Source organism: Rhinolophus ferrumequinum, chromosome 8, assembly GCF_004115265.2.
Source record: "Rhinolophus ferrumequinum isolate MPI-CBG mRhiFer1 chromosome 8, mRhiFer1_v1.p, whole genome shotgun sequence".
Taxonomy (NCBI): domain Eukaryota; kingdom Metazoa; phylum Chordata; class Mammalia; order Chiroptera; family Rhinolophidae; genus Rhinolophus; species Rhinolophus ferrumequinum.
Window position 1 is genome coordinate 29,004,468 of NC_046291.1, and position 22,217 is coordinate 29,026,684.

The 22,217-nt window shown below is 35.3% G+C and overlaps 2 protein-coding genes across 4 annotated transcripts in view; one reads left to right on the forward strand and one right to left on the reverse strand.

Annotated features, from left to right (window-relative positions):
* ICA1L (islet cell autoantigen 1 like) overlaps window positions 1-9,427 on the forward strand; it is a 59,905-nt gene extending 50,478 nt beyond the window's left edge. For all 3 annotated transcript variants that reach the window (XM_033113071.1, XM_033113070.1, XM_033113072.1), the window contains exons 13-14: window positions 164-253; window positions 8,691-9,427. In XM_033113071.1, the coding sequence (XP_032968962.1) occupies window positions 164-253; window positions 8,691-8,806 (206 nt within the window). In that variant the 3' untranslated portion in view covers window positions 8,807-9,427. The remainder of the gene's footprint in view (window positions 1-163; window positions 254-8,690) is intronic.
* A 7,572-nt stretch (window positions 9,428-16,999) lies between these two features.
* The window catches only part of FAM117B (family with sequence similarity 117 member B), a 67,633-nt gene continuing 62,415 nt past the window's right edge, over window positions 17,000-22,217 (reverse strand). Inside the window, exon 8 of the mRNA XM_033112857.1 lies at window positions 17,000-20,905. Within this exon, the coding sequence (XP_032968748.1) occupies window positions 20,587-20,905 (319 nt within the window). The 3' untranslated portion in view covers window positions 17,000-20,586. The remainder of the gene's footprint in view (window positions 20,906-22,217) is intronic.

Consider the following 22,217-nt stretch of genomic DNA (forward strand, 5'->3'; position numbering starts at 1 on the left):
GATTTGAATAAAATACATAATTGCAGATAAATTCTAAGTGTTTTATACCTCTATACTGTACCCTGGTACCAAGCTTGGAAGATTTATTAGATATTTTTCTTGTTTTTCTGATGCTACTTATTTGATTAACAATGGATAATTCGTAACTTCTCTCCCCCCCCAGGCTGGGCCTCCAAAGGGGGATTCGAACTTCCCCTTTCACACACTGATAACCAGCCGGTGCCTTCACAGAGTCCAGAGAAATTAACAAAGTGTAAGTTGCTTGTTTATATTCTTTGCCACTATGTTAACAATCAGTTGAATTCAGATAAATTTAGAAAAGGATCACTTTACAGTCCTTGTCTCATATTATCCAGAAAAACATTTTGTTAATAATGAATTAAAATGAAAGCTGTACCTGGCTCTCCCTCATCGTAGAAAGAATTGGATAGAAATTGTGAGCTTGTCATAATAAACTAAATTCTGTACTTTAATCTTTTATATTTTGTGTTAAGGTTTGTTGATAGTGGATAATAGCACTGGGGATAGAAGATGCTGTTTGACTACAGCATGACTATACACAATGCACTCAGGCACTTAGCATGGGCCTGGGACGTGGTAATTACTAACATATATGGAACATTCACCATATTGTCTGCGGAGCTGGTCCATGTTGTAATTACCATGTATAGTATACACAGAAAATAGACACATTCTGTCTTGCAGTATTTTAGATACATATTAATCTTGGTCACTGATGTTGATTTTTAAAAACTGTTTAATTGGAAAGAATTTCAAATGTACATAAATATTGCATAAATGAAAATAGCACAAAAAAACACTAGTATACCCTTTATCTAGATTCGCCTATTGTTAGTATTTTACCCCAATCGCTTTATGCAGGCCTCTCTGTGTTATTTTGTTTTGAACCAATTGAGAGTGAGTTACATACATCATGACCTTTTACCCCTAACTACTTCAGTTTGTGTTTCCTAAGAACAGATATATTCTCTTGCATGACCAGAATATGATTGTAAACTTTGGGAAATTTAATATTAACATAATACTTTTCTATAATCTACCATTTATTATTCCAATTTTGGGAGTTGACCCAGTAATGTCCTTTATAGCACTTTCCCCCTCTGGTATGTCAAGTCTAGGGTCATATGTTGTATTTTTTTGCCATGTCTCTTTAGCGTCTTTTAATCTGAAACTGTTCCACTGATTTTTTGTTTTTACTAGAATGCTCCTTATTTCTCTTTTAGCTGAAGTCTCCATGTGATTAAATTCAGGTCTTTTTTTTTCTTTTGTTCTTTCTTTTGCTAAATTCTTTTACATAAGAATAGCTGGTATACAATATTAGTTATATCAGTTTCAGGTGCACAATATAGTGATTTGACATTTTTATACCTTACAGTGTGATCATCCCACTAATTCTAAAAACCTGTCATCATACATACTTATCACAATTTTAGTGTCTAGAATCCCCTTTACCTTTTCACCCATTCTCCTTTTCCCTCCTCTCTGGTAACCATCCCTTTGGTCTGTTTGTATGAGTCTGTTTTTGTTTTGTTTTATGTTTTTTTTAGTTTCCACATAGTATTTGTCTTTCTATGTCTGCATTATTTCATTTAGCATAAAACCCTCTAGATCCATCCATGTTGCAAATGGCAAGATTTCAGGCTTTTTTTGTTGTTTTTTTTAAAGGGGAGCCAGGCTGGACAGGGAGGCTTCTATTGTTAAAACTGTGCCCCTTTTGAAATTTTCTTTTTTTTTAAAGATCTTTTTTTTATTGGGGAAGGGATACAGGACTTTACTGGGGAACAGTGTGTACTTCCAGGACTTTTTTCCAAGTCAAGTTGTTGTCCTTTCAATCTTAGTTGTGGAGGGCACAGCTCAGCTCCAGGTCCAGTTGCCGTTGCTAGTTGCAGGGGGTGCAGCCCACCATCCCCTGCAGGAGTCGGACCGGCAACCTTGTGGTTGAGAGGACACGCTCCAACCAACTGAGCCATCCGGGAGGCAGCTCAGCTCAAGGTGCCATGTTCAATCTTAGTTGCAGGGGGCAGAGCCCACCATCCCTTGCAGGACTCGAGGAATTGAACTGGCAGCCTTGTGGTTGAGAGCCCACTGGCCCATGTGGGAATCGAACTAGCAGCCTTCGGAGTTAGGAGCATGGAGCTCTAACCGCCTGAGCCACCAGGCCGGCCCAAGATTTCGTTTTTTTATAGCTGTGTAATATTCCATATTGTGTTTTTTGTGTACACACACACACACACACACACACCACAGGTTCTTTATCCATTCATCTATTGATAGAAACCTAAATTGCTTCCATATCTTAGCTATTGTAAATAATGCTATAATGAACATAGCGGTGCATATATCTTTTCAAATAAGTGTTTTCAGTTTTTTTGGATAAATACCAAGAAGTGAAATTGCTAGGTAGTATGGTACATCTATTTTTAATTTTTTGAGGGATCTCCATACTGTTTGCCATAGTGGCTAACAATTTGCACAAGGGTTCCCTTTTCTCCACATCCTGTTGTTTGTTGACTTTTGGTAATAGACATTCTGAATGGTCTGAGGTGGTATCTCATTGTGGTTTTGATTTGCATTTCCCTAATGATTAGTGATGTTGAGCATCTTTTCATGACTGTTGGCCATTTTTATGTCTTCTTTGGAAAAATGTCTTTCATGTCCTCTGCCCATTTTTTGATCAGATTGGGTTTTTTTCATTACTGAGTTGTATGAGTTCCTTATATATTTTGAATATCAACCTTATCAGAAGTATCACTTGCAAATATATTCTCCCTTTAAGGAGGTTATCTTTTCATTTTGTTGATGATTTCCTTCACTGTGCAGCAGCTTTTTAGTTTAATGACATCCCATTTGTTTATTTTTGTTTGTTTCCCGTGCTTGAAGGGACATATCCAAAAAGATATTACTCAGACTGATGTCAAATCGTTTATTACCTGTTTTCTTTTAGGAGTTTTATCGTTTCAGGCCTTATATTTAAGTCTTTAATCCATTTTGAGTTTATTTTTGTATATGGTGTAAGGCAGTGTTTTTTTTTTTTTTTTGCATGTATTTGTCCAGTTTTCCCAACACCATTTGGTGAAGAGACTATTGTTACTCCATTGTAAATTCTTACCTCCTTTATGCTACATTACTTGACCACATAAGCAAGGACTTTCTATTCTGTTCCATTGATCTATTTGTCCATTTTTGTGCCAGTACCATACTGTTTTGATTATTATAACTTTGCAGTATAGTTTGAAATAAGTAAATGTGGTATCTTCAACTTTGTTCTTCTTTCTCAAGATTGATTTGTCTATTCATGGTATTTTGTAGTTCCATATAAATTTTAGGATTATTTGTTTAGTTTTGAGAAGAATGCCATTGTATTTTGATAGGAATTGCATTGAATCTGTAGATTGCTTTCAGTAGAATGGGCATTTTAATGATATTAATACTTCCAGTCCATGAACACAGTATATCTTTCTATTTATTTGTGTCCTCTTCACTTCCTTTCTCTAATGTCTTATAGTTTTCAGACTTTTACCTACTAAGTTGAATTTATTCCTAGGTATTTTATTCTTTTGATGCAATTGTAAGTGTGATTGCTTTCTTAATCTCTCCTTCTGATTGTTCATTATTAGTGTACAGAAATGCAATGGATATCTGTATATTAATTGTGTATCCAGCTGCTTTACTGAATTATTTTAGTTCTACTCGTTTTTGGTGGACTCTTTAGGGTTTTCTATACATAGCATCATTCCATTTGCAAATAGTGACAGTTTTACTTCCTTTCCAATTTGATGCCTTCTATTTCTTTTTCTTGACTGACTGCTGTGGCTAGGACTTCCAATACTATATTGAATTACAGTGGTGTTATTCAGTTTTTCTCTTATATAATTACTATTTTATTTTATCCTCTCTTGCAATTACTATGCAGTCTGTGGAGAGACACTTTGTTGTGACCATGCACAAGTCTTCTTGCTCTTCATCAGAATTTCCACTTAGATTTAAGAATCATTGTTGCTTTTTCCCTGATTCAATCTTTACTGTAATGGGTGAAAAATGATGATTTTTCCATTCTTTTGTTGTGGTAGAAAACATATAACAAAAATTACCATCTTAAAAACTATGTTTAGTAATGTTAAGTATATGCAAATTGTTGTGAAACAGATCTCCAGAACTTTTTTTATAACTTTTAATTTTTACTTCTTTAAGTAGAAAAGATCAAAGATATCAATAAGAAAATATACAAAAGAAAAAAAAATGCTCACTGACAAAGGCAAAGTAAAACTAGTGGATCAACCAAATGTAAAGCTAGTACAAAGGTTAAAAGACAAAAGTGTGAAGACCATGTGTAATTACAACAGTAAATTAAGGGATAAACACACACACATGAAATAAAAAAGGACAAAAACATAAATGTGGACAGGGTGAGTAAAAATGGTAGTAATTTTAAAATGTGTTTGAACTTAAGTAACTATCAAAACAGAATGCCGTAAACAAAGATTGGTATATATGAAGCACATGATAACCACAAACCAAAAGTCTATGAGATTTACAAGAAATAAAGAAAAAAGGAAATCAAAATAACACTACAGAAAATTATCAACGTACCAGAGAAGAGAGCAAGAGAATAGGAAAGGAGCAGAGAACTACAAAAATGATCAGAAAGCAGTTAATAAAATGGCAATAACTACATACCTATCAATAATTACTTTAAACGTAATGGAGCAAATGCTCCAAATGACATAAGGGTGGCTGAATGGACCAAAAAAAACAGACCCTTACATCTGTGCCTACAAGAGACCCACTTCAGATTGAAAGACACACATGGACTGAAAGTAAAGGGACAGAAAAAGATATTTCATGCAAACGGAAACAAAAAAGCTGGAGTAGCAATACTTATACCAGACAAAAGAGACCTTTAGCCAGACTCATCAAGGAAAATAAAAGAAGGCCCAAATAAATGAAATTAGAAATGAAAGAGAAGTGACAAATGTTACCACATAGAACTCAACACCAAAAAGAACCAAAAAATCCAATTAAAAAATGGGGAGAGGACATGAAGAGATATTTCTCCAAAGAGGACATACAGATGGCCAACAGAGATATGAAAAGATGCTCAACATCACTAATCATCAGAGAAATACAAATTAAAGCCACAATGAGATACCACCTCACTCCTGTTAGAATGGCTGTCATCAATAAATCAACAACAAATGTTGGCAAGGATGTGGAGAAAAGGGAACCCATGTGCACTATTGGTGGGATTACAAATTGGTGCAACCACTATGGAAAACAGTATGGAGGTTCCTAAAACAATTTAGAAATAGAACTACCTGTGTATGACCTAGCAATTCCACTCCTGGGTATTTATCCAAATAAATCCAAAACACTAATTCAAAAAAAATATATGCACCCCTATATTTACTTCAGTATTATGCACAACAGCCAAGATGTGGAAACAATCAAAATGCAGATCAACAGATGTTCTTTGTCCATCTATTGGACAGATGGACAAAGAAATTGTGGTACATTTATACAATGGAGTATTACTCTGCCATAAAAAGAATGAAATCTTACCATTTGCAACAACATGGATGGAAGTGAAATAAGTCAGAAAAAGACAAATGCCATATGATTTCAGTTATATGTGGGATTTAAAGAAAAAAATAAATGAACAAACAAAGCAGAAATAGACTCATAGATACAATGAACAACCTGATGGTTGCTAGATTGGGGGGGTTGGGGGAATGGGTGAGAAAGGTGAAGGGAATAGGAAGTACAAATTAATAGTCACAAAATAGTCACGGGGATGTGAAATACAATATAGGGAATATAATCAATAGTGTGAAAACTATGGTGTCAGATGGACATTAGACTTATCAGGGAATCACTTTATAGATTACATGCATGCCTAACCATTGCACTGTACACCTGAAACTAATATAAAATATAAAATGTCAACTATAATTATATATGTGTGTGTGTGTGTGTGTGTGTGTGTGTGTGTATGTATTTATATGTATGAGATGTAAAGTACAGCATAGGGAATACAGTTAAGGGTATTGTAATAGCTATGTATGATGTCAGATGGGTAGTAGACTTCTTGGGGTTATCACTTTGTAAGGTGTTTGAATGTCTAATCATTATGTTGTTTTTGTACACCTGAAAGTAAACTAATAATACAAAAATTTTTAAAATGTAAAAAATATATTCAGAAATCAGTTGCATTCTTATATACCAATAACAAAATATGAGAAACAGAAATTAAGAAAACAATCCTATTTACAATTGCATCAAAAAGAATAAAATACCTAGGAATAAGTTTAACCAAGGAGGTAAAACACCTGTACTTAAAAAACTACAGGACATTAAAAAACAAATTGAAGAAGATACAAATAATGTAAGAAAATACTGTGTTCATGTATAGGAAGAATTAACATCATTAAAATGTCCATACTATTAACAATTGTCACCCCAATAAATTAAAAAAAAAGTCCATATTATCCAAAGCAATCTACAGATTCAGTACATCCTATTAAAATTCCAATGGCATTTTTCACAGAACTAGAACTAATAATCCAAAAATTTTTATGGAACTGCAAATGACCCCGAATAGCCAAAGCAATCTTGAGAAAGAAGAACAAAGCTGGATATCAAACTGTACTACAAGCTATAGTATTCAAAAAAAATATAGTATGGCACTGGCATCAAAACAGACACATCAATCAATGGAACAGAATAGAGAGCCCAGAAATAAACTATTGCCTATAGTTAATCTATGACAAAGGAGGCAAGAATATGCAATCATGTAAAGACAGTCTCTTTCATGAGTGGTGTTGGAAAAACTGGACAGACACATGCAAAAAATGAAACTAGACCACTTTCTTATACCATATACAAGAATCAACTCAAAATGGATTAAAGATTTATATATGAGACCTGAAACCATAAAACCCGTAGAAGAAAAAGAGGTAGCAAACACTCTGACATTGCTCTTAGTAATATATTTTTTTGGATATATCTCCTCAGGCAAGGGAAACAAAAGAAATAATAAACAAATGGGACTACATCAAACTAAAAAGTGTTTGTACAGGAAAGGAAACCATCAGCCAAAGGAAAGACAACCTACTGAATGGGAGAAGGTATTTGCCAATGATACATCTGATAAGGGGTTAACATCCAAAATTTAAAAAGAACTCATTCAACTTAACACCAAAAAAACCCAAACAATCCAATTAAAAAATGGGCAGAGGAACTGAAAACACATTGCTTCAAAGAGGACATACAGATGGCCAACAGACATATGAAAAGATGCTCAAAGTCACTAATCCTCAAAGAAATGCAAGTTAAAACCACAATGAGATATCACCTCACATCTGTCAGAATGGCTATCATCAGTAAATCAACAAACAAATGTCAAGAATGTGGAGAAAAGGGAACCCTTGTGCACTGTTGGTAGAATTGCAAGGTGGTACAGCCACTATGGAAAAAAGTATGGAAGTTCCTAAAAATTAAAAACAAAACTACCATATGACCTAGCAGTTCCAGTTCTGGGTATTTATCTGAATAAATCCAAAACACTAATTCAAAAAGATACACACATCCCTATGTTCAGTGCAGCATTTACAATAGCCAAGAAATGGAAGCAACCTAAGTGTCCATCGATAGACAAACGGACAAAGATGATGTTGCACATATATAAAATGGAGTACTACTTAGCCATAAAAAATAATGGAATCTTGCCATTGTGACAATGTGGATGGTCCCAGGATGTATTATGCTATGTGAAATAAGTCAGGAAAAAAACAAATACCATGATTTCCCTTATATCTGGAATTTAAAAAAACAAAATAAATGAAAAAACAAAATCATATACAGAACAAAATGGTGATCACCAGATCGGCGCTTAGAGGGATGATTTAAAAAGGTGACGGGATTAAGAAGTACTAATTGCCACTTATAAAAATAGACACAAAGATGTAAAGAACCACACAGGAAATATAGGCGATAATATTGTAATAAACATGTATGGTTCAGGTGGGTACTACACTACTAGGCTTAATGGGGGAGATCACTTTGTAAGGTATGTAAATGTCTAATCATTATGTTGTATACCTGAAACTGATATAATATTGTGTATGAACTGTAATTGAAAAATAAATATATGTATATAAATTTGTAAAGCACACAAAGAAAAAAACTGTAAACCAAAATGACAATTGTTAGTTATGTTAATGGGATAGGATTAGGGAGATTTTTTTTTCATGTTAGTATTTTAACATTGCTTTTATAACAGATTTTAAGCACCAAGTTTATAATGTGACATTTCTATTTTGTAGGAGCAAAGGTTACTTTTAATTTTGAACCTTATCTGAGAGCCTTCTATCAATTATCTTAGTATTTCTAAGAAAACTGTACTACTGCCTGCCTTTTCATGTCTAATCAAGTCCTTTCTCAGAGAAACGTGTAATTACTTAGCTATTAGAGCCTCAGCAAAGCACAAGGTATCTGCACTAGCTTTAAAAATTATCCTCATGGAGATAAATAATTGATAGTTAATTCTTGTCAGTTGTCATAAATTTGATTCAAAAGAAGCATCTATTTTAAAATCATAAAAGAGGTACAATAATATGATTTCAAAAATCTGAGACTCTTTTTAACGTGTTTTTTTTTTTTTCCTTTAATAGCTCCCAACAATGGTAACCAAGACATGTCAGCTTGGTTCAATCTATTTGCAGACTTGGATCCACTTTCAAACCCAGATGCTATTGGACACTCGGATGATGAGCTTCTTAATGCTTGACTGAAATTATGAAATAACTTCAATGGCCTTGAGATATCAGTTTTGCAACATACTGCCTGGTGGAAAGGAGTTTATATTGTAACCCATACTCAAAAGCATCGTGTTTCTGAATATAACACTTGTCAGCCAACTTTAAACAGATGGCAATGATCACATTTGAATAGATTAAGTGTCTTTTTAATATCTTAGATTTGCAGCTGTTGATAATATATGGAAAATTTTAGAAACTGTTGAGTCTGAAATAGATAAAATTTCAAAATAACAGCTAGGAACGATTCTGTCAATAAGGATTTGGGCTTATTTTTTTTAAAAGCCTTTTATGTAAGTTGTTGGCTGTGAGAATCTTTATATGGATAAAGGACAGCATATAAATTGGATGGTGATTTGGGGTTGGTTTTTAAACAAAATAGTGGCAAGCAGAATGTTCTGTTTTGGAAAATAACACTAGAACCAGACCAGTTTCATCTTTAGTTAGAAGGGTAGAAAAAGATTTGAGAACCCAGTTTGCTTTAATGAAATCAGAGAAACAGAAAACTGGTGCTTGTTTTCTCCACTTAGAGGCTAAAATGTAATACAAATATTACTCAGTTTTTTTTCCTTTATAGAAAATCATGGAAACCCCCCAATGGAACCCCCTCAATTCCATTATCGAATTTTCATGAAGTAGCAGGATAGTGTATTTGCTAAGTACATCCTCCGTAGAAACAGAAAAATCTCTTCCCATTTCACAAATCAGAAGACTAGTAATATTCAAGACATTTTACAGGTGTTTTTAGGCTTGATTTTTCACATTGCTACCATAACTTACAGTATTCATATTCTTCCTGAAGAGTGAAGGGGGACACTCCCTAAGCAATGGTCAATAGCAGTCCTGAAATTACCCAGAAACTTCCATCTTAATGAGGGATGAATTCTAAACACCTTATACATACTTGCATAATTACCCATATTTCTTTCTTGATGTGATTTAACCCAGAATACTTTCTGGCAGAGTTACAGAAAACTCGACATGATCAATAAGGAGTGTCTTATTTTTCCACGTTTTCCTTTCTTTGGGTGACATCATCTGAGGCTCTATTTGGTTACTAAGGAAAAACTGTTAACCCATAGAGGGTTTTGAATCTGAGTACTAGGGGGGAGGTTATTTAACTGAAAATAGTGCAAGTTAATGAAAATAGCCACTGTATACATACATCAATCACTCATTTTCCTGTTTGTTTTCCCTGTCCACCCCTTCATTTTGAGGCAGTTCTCCAGGTGTCTCATTTTTGTCATCCAGCCCATTGCATCTCCATAATAAGCATTTTAACTTAATTGTCCACAATAGTTTCCATGTGCTCTTAGTTCTAAACAGGCTTATTATTTATAAAAGAATTGCTTGTAATGTCTGAGTCATTGTATATAGAAAAACATTTTTCAGGAATGGATCAGAGTAGGTAAAATGCAGTCCACCTCCCATCCATAACAGGCCAGCCTAACTACAATCTGAACTGCCCACAAGTTCTCCAGAAAAGCACAACTATGGCCAAGTACTGCATACGTTGGAAAGACCTTATCTGAGGGTCAGGAACACAGACCCACGAAGTTTTTCCTTAAAATCTTTTCACATGCTTATTATTTTTATTTGGTTAACCCTTCAGAAGCATTTTTTAACTCTTGCTTTTTATTCGTGAAATTCCCAAGAATGCAATATTGTCTTTGTTCTGCCAAGATTCAATCACCAAGGGTATCGATTATGATTTGCAATCTAAGTTCTATACCCAAGGTGACTGTCCTGTCAGCTTTGAGTACCTCCAAAAATGCTGACTTTATACCATTGAGTTTGTGCCACTTTTCTGTTACTAAGTTCTTTCATTAATGCATTAGTTCAAAACTATTTATCTCCTTGATATGCATGCAAAGCAGTCCGTTATCTCAGATAAACAAAGACACCATAACTCTCAGAGGAAAACCATAGTCTCTCCAAGCAAGAAGTATGAATCCCAGACTATGAATATGAAGGGATACTGCCCTCAGTTTTCCAAGAGCAAAGGGTTTCAAAAAACAGAAACAAACAATGGATTTTTATTATTCAGTTCTTAGTGTCTCTAACATTGTCTTTCAACAGAGTATGTAGTTGCCCATTTAACCCAATGCAGCATTAACTGCCTTTAGCAAGTCTAGTACCGTATATCCCCAAAAATAAGACCTAGCCGGACCATCAGCTCTAATGCGTCTCTTGGAGCAAAAGTTAATATAAGACCTGGTCTTATGTTATGTAAGACCTGGTCTTATATTTTAGTAAAATAAGACCAGATGTTATATTAATTTTTGCTCCAAAAGACACATTAGAGCTGATGTCCGGCTAGGTCTTATTTTCGGGGAAACACAGTAATAACTTCAATAAGTCCAACAACTCCATTTAAGAGCACATTGAAAACTTAGTTATTAAAATTAAGGCAACCAGGGCCGGCCAGGTGGCTCAGGCGGTTGGAGCTCCGTGCTCCTAACTCCAAAGGCTGCCGGTTGGATTCCCACATGGGCCAGTGGGCTCTCAACCACAAGGTTGCTGGTTCAACTCCTTGACTCCCGCAAGGGATGGTGGGCTCCGCCCCCTGCAACTAAGATTGAACACAGCACCTTGAGCTGAGCTGCCGCTGAGCTCCCGGATGGCTCAGTTGGTTGTAGCGCAGGCTCTCAACCACAAGGTTGTGGGTTCGACTCCCGCAAGGGTGGTGGGCTGTGCCCCTGCAACTAGCAATGGCAACTGGACCTGGAGCTGAGCTGCGCCCTCCACAACTAAGACTGAAAGGACAACTTGAAGCTGAACGGCACCCTCCACAACTAAGATTGAAAGGACAACAACTTGACTTGGGGAAAAAAAAAAAGTTCTGGAAGTACACACTGTTCCCCAATAAAGTCCTGTTCCCCTTCCCCAATAAAATCTTAAAAAAGAAAAAAAAAAAATTAAGGCAACCATTCATATTTTCTCAAGATTAGTTCTTTGAAGCTCATTCATTCATTTAGGGACCAGATACAAAAATTTGGCTATTATACACCTAGATTGCTAATACAGGAAACCAACCACATATTCAATATGGAGTGAAGGATGGGACAGAATAAACAGAACAGAAAGGTGACTAGTTGCTATTTGTCTATATCTAGATCTTCCATTCAATAAAAAATTAATTAACCTTAAACAAAGGTAGGCTAAGAACAACTCTTTCAAATAGATGCTTTTTATATCAAATGGAAATACCTATCTTTTACCTTTTAATAGCAAATAAGAATGCATTTAACATTAGAAAAGCCCAGTTCTAAAATCTGCCTAATCTTTCTACAACCACTTCACTTGAAAGTCAGGAATAGCAGGGCATATTAAGATCAGGTTAAGTGTAACTTTATATTTTTGAAATTTTTCATTAATTGTAAAACATAGCTTTGATATGGTTAGAAACAAACTGTATTTTAACAAAGTACGTTTCAGTATTGCACAATGAGAAAAGTGTATTTCAACTATGGATATTTATTTCACATAACTATCTTTACAGACCATCTGGAAACGTAGAGTTCTTACAGCATAAGAACAAAGGAAATTTGAATGTGCTCTATTTTTCCGGGCCTCTATTAATAAAGATTACAAGATGGCATAAACAAAAAAGTTTATTTCTTAAAGTACTCAATACAAATCCAATTGTTTCCTTATTAAAAAACTTGGGTTTTACCTTAGGAACATAGTAGTAGTGAGGAAGGTAGTTTGAATTGATCTATTAGATTGGTGCAAAAGTAATTGCAGTTTTTGCAATTATTTTTAACCTTTAAACTGCAATTACTTTTGCTCCAACTAATGAACATAAAACCAGGGCAATTAGTATCCTTGTGAGACTCATTCTTTCTAATTTACTTCTTACATAAAGGACTCTGTAAGATACAGGAAATAACAGAATGTGTGTTCTTTGTGTAAATACTCTCAGTAACAAAATACAAATTCTCAAATATCAAAATTTGGTGCCTAGAAGCAATAACTTGTGAAATATAAGCCATAGTATTTAACCTGATTTCCTGAAGGCAGGAATAAAAAGAAGAAAGTCAGAATTGATCCAGCACATTGGCAGGGCCCTGCATTTTCTTTCCTTGAGCAATGAAGCAGCCCCAGAATCTTTGGATATAGAAATTAAACTAGGGAAGAAATTCAAACTTTAAAATATTAACTAACTCAGCAGTACTGAAAGTTATACATTTAAAACATACAATGGTAAGTTGTTTAAACAGGGCTAAGAAAACCTATGGAACAGGATGGGAATAAAAATGTTACACATCCATACGCCCCACATAAAATTTCTCCTTCCATTGTTAAGTGCCATTTAAAAGGAGACGAAAGAGTTCAATAAAAACAATCCGTGGCATTAATAGGTAAGATTTTGAAGTGCATTGTTTTTACATTAAAGAAAGTTGTTTGCTCTTTCCCATTTCACAGTAATACCCTCATTTAAAAGTCTGAAAAACACTGAAAAGAAGAAAAAGAAATTGTCTGCAGCCCTTACCAACCAGGAAGAACCACTGTTAACATTATATATTATTTTGTAGTGCCTTTGAGCTCACGTATGATTTAAATTGAGATCCAAGGTTTTGTTTTATTGTCTTCTCTGTCTGAAATGGGTATAACCAAGTTAGTTAGAGATTGAAGAAATTACTTTTGTTAAATATTTCCCTCAAAAATTAAAAAAAAAAAAAAAAACTACCAAAAATGTGACTGCAGTCACTTTCTGCCTCTCTAAAAGATGCACTCTCCACATTAAAGAAAATATTTCTCTTGAATTTCTACAGCTGTAACAACCTTAAATCCAGAGCATGAGGACTTGTGTCACTAACTTGCTTGGTCAGGAACTGGTGTCTGACCAGCTTACTTTCTCTGCTTTCTGAACCAAGCTGCCAGCAGCTGAAGCAAAGAAGTCCACACAGGAGAACACACAGGGAGGGCAGTGAGTAGCAGTAAGGTTTTGTGGTTAAGTTTGAGTTCTAGAATCAGTCTTGGTTCAAAGCCAGACTTTGACATTTCCCAGATGTATGACCATGGATAATTCCAATTTTCTCATCTATAAGATAGTAAAAATGCAGTACCTGACTTCATAGGGTTATAAAGATTAGGGTAAACAGTAACATATAATGTGCCTGGCACTTGGTAAGCTATCAATAAGTGTTACCTATTTTTATTATGATTTCAGCTTAACAGCCTTGACTATAATATACTTGACGAGATAAAATTAATCCAGTGGGACTAATTTCTATGACCAAACACTTGCAGCTTTCCTAAAGAATGAATAAACTTACCTAACAAAAAAGGAGATAAGTGTTTGCTTCCAGTTTTGTAAGCTATTTTCGTATTTACTAGGCATTTAACTCATAGCACTATCATCAGTACTTCCTTCCTCATATAATTAAGAAAACAAGTTCAAAGAGGTGACTTTTTTTACCCAATATCCCATGACCATGAAGCTGCAGCACCAGTACTAGTACCCAAATAGTAGCCCTAAATCCAGGGCTTTTCTGCCTCTTGGAATCATCCCAATGATCTCAAAAATAAATGCTTATTAATACATGGAATTGAGATGAATGCTTATACTCCAGGTTTTCAACCATCAGAGCCTCCTAAGAGCCTCCTAAGAGTCTTCTATAAAATATGTTTAGCAGGAGATAAATTCTCAGTTTGAGGGAGATGCAAACTGTTGAAAAGACAAGTACTTTATTTTTGGCAAAACCAGCCATTTGGAGATACTTATTAAAGGGATGGAGTAACAATGTCTTACAAGACTCCAATCTCATCTCTGTGTTGAGATACCAGACCATCCCAAAGACACATACACAAATTATATCTAAAAGTACTTTTCAAATCATTTTGTTTACAACACACAGTAAGAAATACATCTTACTTTACTACCTAGTATGTATGTAGTCACGCGCTCCTTAATGACAGGGATACATTCTGAGAAATGCGTCTTCAGGCGATTTCGTCATCGTGTGAGCACCATAGAGGTACTTACACAAACCTAGTGGTACAGCCTACTACACAGCTAGGCTCCATGGTACAGCCTGTTGCTCCTAGGCTACAAGCCTGTACAGTAAGTTACTGTACTGACTACGGGAGGCAATTGTATTATACAATGGTAAGTATTTATGTACCTAAACATATCTAAACCTAAAAAAGGTACAGTACAAATACTGTACAAAGGTATAAAAGGTAAAAAATGATACACCCATATAGTGTACTTACCATGAATGGAGCTGGCAGGACTGGAAGTTGCTCTGGGTGAGTCAGTGAGTGAATGTCAAGGCCTGACTACTGTACAGTACTAAAGACTCTTTATAACCAGTGTACACTGAGGCTACACTAAGTTTATACAACATGAGATTAAATTAAGCACACGAGATCATGCAATCAAAATGCACAGTAAACAGGAGATGTATGAAGTTGCTACATGTAACACGGCATACTGTTTTACAGAAAACTTCTGTAATAAGGAGAAATACTCTAAAATACGACAAAAAGTGTATTATAGCAAATACATAAACCAGAAACACTGTTATTTATCATTATCAGGTATGTACTGAACATAACTGTATGTGCTACACTTTTATATGACTGGCAGCATAGGTTTTACACCAGCATCACCACAAACACGTGCGTGATGCACTGCGGTAGGACATTGCAATGGCTAAGATGTCACTAGGCAAGAGAAAGTGTTTAGCTCCATGACATGCTTATGGGATCACCGCCATATATGCCGTCCATCATTGACTGGAATATTGTTATGCTTTGCATAACTGTATCTCTTTGTCTAGCAAAAGTTTTACATGCCAATAATACTCTCATATATGAATATACTTGTTTTCTATTCTGCTTCATATTTTTTTAAAAAGTTGGCTGGGCCCATTTAATTCATTTTAAGACCCAAACAGTTTGAAAAACACGGAACCAAAGAGATACAAAGGCTATTTATATTATCATACCATGTTCTGTAAGTTTAAAATAAAGATATTTAATAAGCACACCTAACCTTAGCAAGAAAAACTGGTACTGACATAAGCAGGTCCTTGAATAACATCAAGTCATTATAACTTAACTCATAGGAACTTAACTCTTATTTATATCAGCCTATAGTAAAATTGGTTTCGTTATAAATCATTTCTCTCAAGTCACAGAGCCTATCGATGACATTAAGTGAGGACCTTACTGTACATTGCCAGGAAACGGCTATGAAGAGAATACTCTAAGTATTTCACACCCAACCACTTAAAAGTAACTGAAGGGAAAGGATCATTACAAACCTAAAAACTTTTCTTTGGTGTTATTTAATACTAATGCAAAAAAATAATAAATGGGGGAGCACTCAGCTTAAAATCTAAATTTGCTCCTTTCAATCTCTTTAAAGGTGGGAGGGATAAGACAAAAAAAAAATGGGAGAAAGTTTGAGCCAGTTTGAGATTCTCTCTGCATTTGATGTAATGTTAAATATAAATATATATACATTAGTTATCCCCAAATTTTGGTTAATCTTTTCCCCCAGAAATAATTTTTTCAAAGTAATTTGGTGACCACTTTTTATGACTGACAGCCGTGATGACTTTTAAACTTCCCTTAATAGGTGTCCCTGCTTTCTAAAGTGGTTATCCTGCACGAAGTCTTCACTGGGACATATCTGATTGCGTCTGTCATGTGCATCCAGACTAAACCCCTCCGCCTGAACAATAGTCTTGCATAAATAAACCACGGTCACAAAGGAAGAATATGGCTGGGTTACCAAGAATGGACTACCAACACCACAAAGGGGGAAAAAACCCTCTTCTGTGTTCCTCAGAATGAAATTAAGTAACTGCCCAGCTAAATCGCTTAAACTTCAAAGCACTGAATTACTTAACACGCATATCCTTCAGTGTACTTGCTTATACTTCAATGTTTGCTTAGCATTTACCACAAAGATCAGGAACTTTAAATTCTGGAGCAAGTAAGGAGGTAGCATGGAAATAACTGACAATATTATATATCCTACTTCACATGCTCATTTTTCTATCAGTTTGTGAACAAAGAATATACTATTTAGAAGTTATTTCAGGCTGGAAGTGTCTGAAAAAAATTTGCATTTGAGGCAAGTCATGAAAACACACAGGAAAGAACTCAAGAAGAACAGACTTTATTTTTAACATAAAAGTTCTATTTTCTTGTGAGGCAGCAACAAATGTTCAGATACAGGGAATACATAAGTACATAGTAACAATATTTATCACCATTGGAAACGCTATTTGGGGGGGAAATTCTGTTAGAAAAACAAAATTTTTAAAAATTGCATTTTAAAAAGATTTACACAGCTTCAACAGAGATGAAAGATACAGACTTTAAAAAAACATAAATTATATTCAACAGGATTGTATAAACAAAATATTGTTCAGGACTGCTCTGCTTATCATTCATTTATGCAGAGTAAAACTTAAACCTTAAAGTGCAGAGTTAAGTATTCGTAGCTTAATGCAAATTCAGCACTTCCACTGGTCCGGTTTTGAGACATTAAAATTCCAAGCATTAAGGAATGAATCTTAAAAGTTTAGAACAGTAATGTAAATTCAGTAGCGGCAATTTTTCTTTTATTTCCTTTAACAAAAGAAAATCTTGACAACCCAGTCCTAATCTTGCACATACAAAAGGCTACAAATTCTGCCATTTTTTTATTACCTTCTAGTAAAAGCTAACCATTAAAAAGAAAGAAAGAAAAGTATTTCTTGTTGCCAGTAATTCCACAGCTAGCAATAGCACCTTCTAAAAGGCTGATTTGGCTTGTCATAAGTGTAAGAAATATTTTAAACAAACAAAATGAAGAATCAAGATCAAAAATAATTTTGGCATCCATGCTCACCATATTAACCAAAAATGCAAAACAGGGGTTTTTAAACCATAATTGCTCACAAAAGCCATGACAAGTAATAGACTTAATCATGATCAAAACCAGTAAATTTACATATTTTATCATCACAAAGAAGAAATTGTTTAAGGGCAAAAAAATAACTTAAGACTGACAAAGTGAATAACCACAGATTAGCTCCTTTTCCCGAAATATACATGCCACCTATTTCTTTCTTTTACTGCAATGGAAATAAATTTATTTAAAATTAAAAAAAATTTAAATTATATTCCCATTGAAGCTATTCTAATTTATTTACCTTCTGTACAGTTTTCTACAGAATAGCAAGATAATTATGGAATGCAATTTTAGAAAACAGTATTATGTATTCTACTGAGACCCATCTTAAAACAAAAACAAAAAGTCAAACCACCTGTGAACTAAGGGTTAAATAAAAACTCTGAATGGACCTATGGTTAATATTTTTTCAACACTGCGATAAAGCTCATATGCTTAAAAATTAGCCCTTTGGCACTGGCAGTTAGAGTTGTTTGTACCTTGTACCATTTTTTTTCTCCTTCAAATCTCAGGCTCTATTTCTCCCAAACCCAAGGGATATGTCTGGTTGCCATACAATTCATTTATCTGCAAATTCACATTCTCCTTGCAACCAAGCATTAGAAGTTCCATTTATAAGACTATGTAAATAATAAATCTTAAACTTGTTCTCCCATTCTGATTTTAAGTTACTTTAGATTAAGGATATATGAAATTCTACACAAAATGTGAATTAGACAAACACACACAACGGAGTAAAAGGAAAAACTGTTAAGAAAGTGGTATTCTAGTTGTAAAATCCCCTTGTGACTTATAGGGATAGAGATAGAAGAAACTAAGTGTAAGGCAAAGAAAATAATATAGATTTAACAGAACTCAGGTAGTCCAAAAACTGAAGGTTTTCATTTTAAATCTTGTTTTAACTTCCTTCTCCTACCATTCAAACCAACTCGCGTCTGATTTGTTTTGCCTTTTCTTCTTCTGTACTTTTGATGCAGCAGTTCTCAGTGGTGAGATGGTCAAGTCAAAGGCATAACAAAGGCAAAGAATCAAGGCTCTCAAGAAAGTCAGCAGAAAAGTTGATCCTGAGTAACTGAGCTTTTACTGATTTAGAAGCCACATATACTAATTCCAGGTAAATTAGTTTTGGACAAAAAAGTTACCAAAATTCATCGGTCCCACCAACTGAAACCTGACAGACTTACTCAAGTTGCAATTTACCTAACTTGCCTAAATATACCTCCATTTTAAACTTCACAGGGCACACTTTTGATTACTTACATGTTTTAAAGGTGCGTGAGTGTAAGAAGTCCTTTCCAGGAGATTTATTGCTACCACTAAGTTTTCTTTGATGGGATATGTCGGGATAAACTGACATATTAACCCTCTCAACTGTATCCCTTTTACAAGTACTTAAATCTTTTCCTCCCTTTAATATGTAGAAGAACATTAAATTATTGCATCATAAGGTAGTATAAGAAGATCTTAGAAGGATGCTTTTTATCAGGTTTGCTGAAACTCATTTTAAAAAAGAGCTGCTCCTTAAATTTCACGACCGCATAACCAGACATGAAATACTGCTGTCATGTGATATTGGCAGTGATTTTATTAGCATGAGCCTAAATCCAAAACTGTACGGATTTTTCAAAGGTTCCTGTTGTTTATGCTCCAAAGCTCCCTTGCCTGTTTCCCCCACTGTGTGGAATGCTGGAGGGACAACTAGCAAAATCTGTAGGCAACAATGTATCTCAGTGCCAACCACCAAAAAAGAAAAGGTCAGTCACAAGATTCTGTGACTTTGGATTGCTATTCAATGGGTTACACTCCTGGCAAACTACTAACCCTGACCAAATCCACAAGACAACGACATCACAAAAGCAAAGGAGGAAATCCATGCAGTCATTTTAGGATCTCTTGGGACTATGATACAGCAGTGATTAAAGACAGAATGACATCTGTGGTAAAGGGAGATCATGTGATAAATACTGCCCAGAAAACCAAAAGGGCTCCTTACTCCTAGCTATCAACACTTACTCCTAGCTTCCTTTTGGCTGATTTTTAAACCAACTTCCAATGATGGGTGAGAACATATTAAGCACTTGTCTCCAAATTTTTCTGACCACATGGTGAAACGTGTACAGGAGTAGTGAAGAAAACAGCAGTTTTACAAATAGTTCACCCAAAGCACAAACTTCTGACATCAAAAAACATAAATCACATAATGTACTAATATTGCTTTTCATCTCTTTTTATATATACTTGTTCAATGCATTTACCTATCAATTCTTGTTTGGGAGAAGAACACAGTCATGATATTAAGATTGCTGGGAAAATGTCAACAATCCCTTTGGTCCCAAAGCTGAAAACAGCTGAGAAAAGCACACATCTAGAAAGGGAAACAAGAAACAGAGGCCATCAAAGAATCTTTTGAACATCCTGTTAACTACGTTTCAGAAAATGTAACATTGGTAATATAAAATAGTCATCTTCATATAAAAGATGGTTCTTGCAGCATCATTCATGTCTCCAGGAATCATGTTTGTAGGGATCAGGTTTTTGTTTTTGTTTCTAAAGTTTAATTTGAAAACAAGCCCTCCAAAAGTAAAGAATGAGACCTTCTTTGTTTCAACCAGCGCTTTAGGAAAATGCAGGCCAAGTACTTAGGGCAGGCCTTCAGAAGTGAGGAAAGCCATCAGAGGAGCTGCTTTCTTCCAGAAGCTGTACTGTGACATGTCACTGTGGAAAGCTGGAGCACGTCACAACCAACTGGGAGCGCACGATGCCATCCATCATAGTCAAGTAGTCTGAGGAGGTTCCCAGTTGCCCAGAACAATGGCTATGCAGCACTGGGACCTAGCCTTCAGCTTCCTCAATCGGGTCTGGTGGTGTGAGGAGAGAGGCCGACGGCATGACTGTACTCGTTCCTCGAGAGACTCGGTCTTGCTCTGTGTTTGTAGATAGGGAAGCCACAGCGATAGGCTGCAGTAAGGTGGTTGTCATGCCAGTAGTGACTGTCAGACTGTGGCCAGAGCCCTTGAGGGTAAGATCTGGGGTGGGGAGGAGTGGCTTGAGGATGCTGACGAGGCAGAAAGCAGAACCGCTTTTAGGAATGAAATTCACCTTGTTTTTGTCAGGACAGTAAAAAGCTGGAATTTCGTGAAGTTGTTTTGGCCTAGACATAGAACAGACAACCCAGTACTTTTAAGTCACGGAACACTGGAAGGAAGCTCTTTTATTTTTTTTTTAATACATAAAAGGAATACAAAATTCAGGCTATGTCAGAAGTTTTAAATGCCATGAATAAAAGTAGAATTAGACATATGATTCAAAACACGTATCTTAGAATGCCAGAAGGCCACCACTCGTTACTGCTGCTTTCAGGTCCCTGGCGAGCCCTGGGATCCACACTGGCAGCTCAGGCTTGATCACTGCAGCTCAGTAAAGATCAAAGCTGGCCAATATAAACACACTTTCCTAAAGCCAAAGAACTTCTAGATGTTCATAGACAAAATATGTCCACTACCATGATTTTCCAAAGTTTGTACTATTTTGAATGGAGAAGGCAAAGAAATTAATGACATACAATGTCCATCTTTTGCTAAGTGCCACCACTGCGTGACTAAACTTTGGTAGGCTCTAGTTTTCTCTTGAAATGCGCTTAAAAATCTCTGATTGAAACAATTCCTTGAGTTAACCATGATGGTTTTCTGAGTAATGTAACAAAATATGAAAGCAAAATGAAACTTTGCTCTGAAACTTCTGTAAAAGCCAAATCCTTCCTTGTCCCCAGGTACTCGAAAATTAACCCAAATAACTTGCAAAATACTAGTGTTAACTGTATTCTATGAACATAAAATATAAAACAAATTGTTAAAGTAACATGGAAGTGCCACAAAACGAAAAAGAAATTAAGGTGGGAGAACCTAAATAAATCAAGATTCAGGTGGAAAAACGTCATGTGATCATCATACGATAAAAGTATGGTTCTCATCTTCCAATGAAACAACAAAACCTGAGTGCCAAGTCTGCACTAAATTCTGGGGACCCAAAGATGAAACAATCTACAAAGAGACAGAAGTATGTAGATTTTGGGGGAAGGAAAGTACTAAGGACTGAACTGTATTTCAATATAGCTAGTCTTCTTTGTAATCTTGTGTGTTTTATATATTTAAAAACATAATTCAGAGAAGCTACAGATAACTTTAAAGAATCCATAAGCTTTACCAGATAGCCAAAGGTGTCCACAGCACAAAAAAAGTTAAGAACTCCTGCAAGAGGGTCTCACAAATGTGATAAAATTGGCTTGTAAAAGGTTTAGAAGTAGCACAAAGGAGGGGATAACCTGTGCAACAGAGGTAGAGGGAGAGTTTGGTAGGAAGAAGCTTTCCAAAGAAGTCACACCTGAGCTGAGTTTGATAGAATGAATAAACAACAGACCTGGGGAGTGGATGCAAAAAAAAAAAAAAGTTTCAAGTAAACAATGC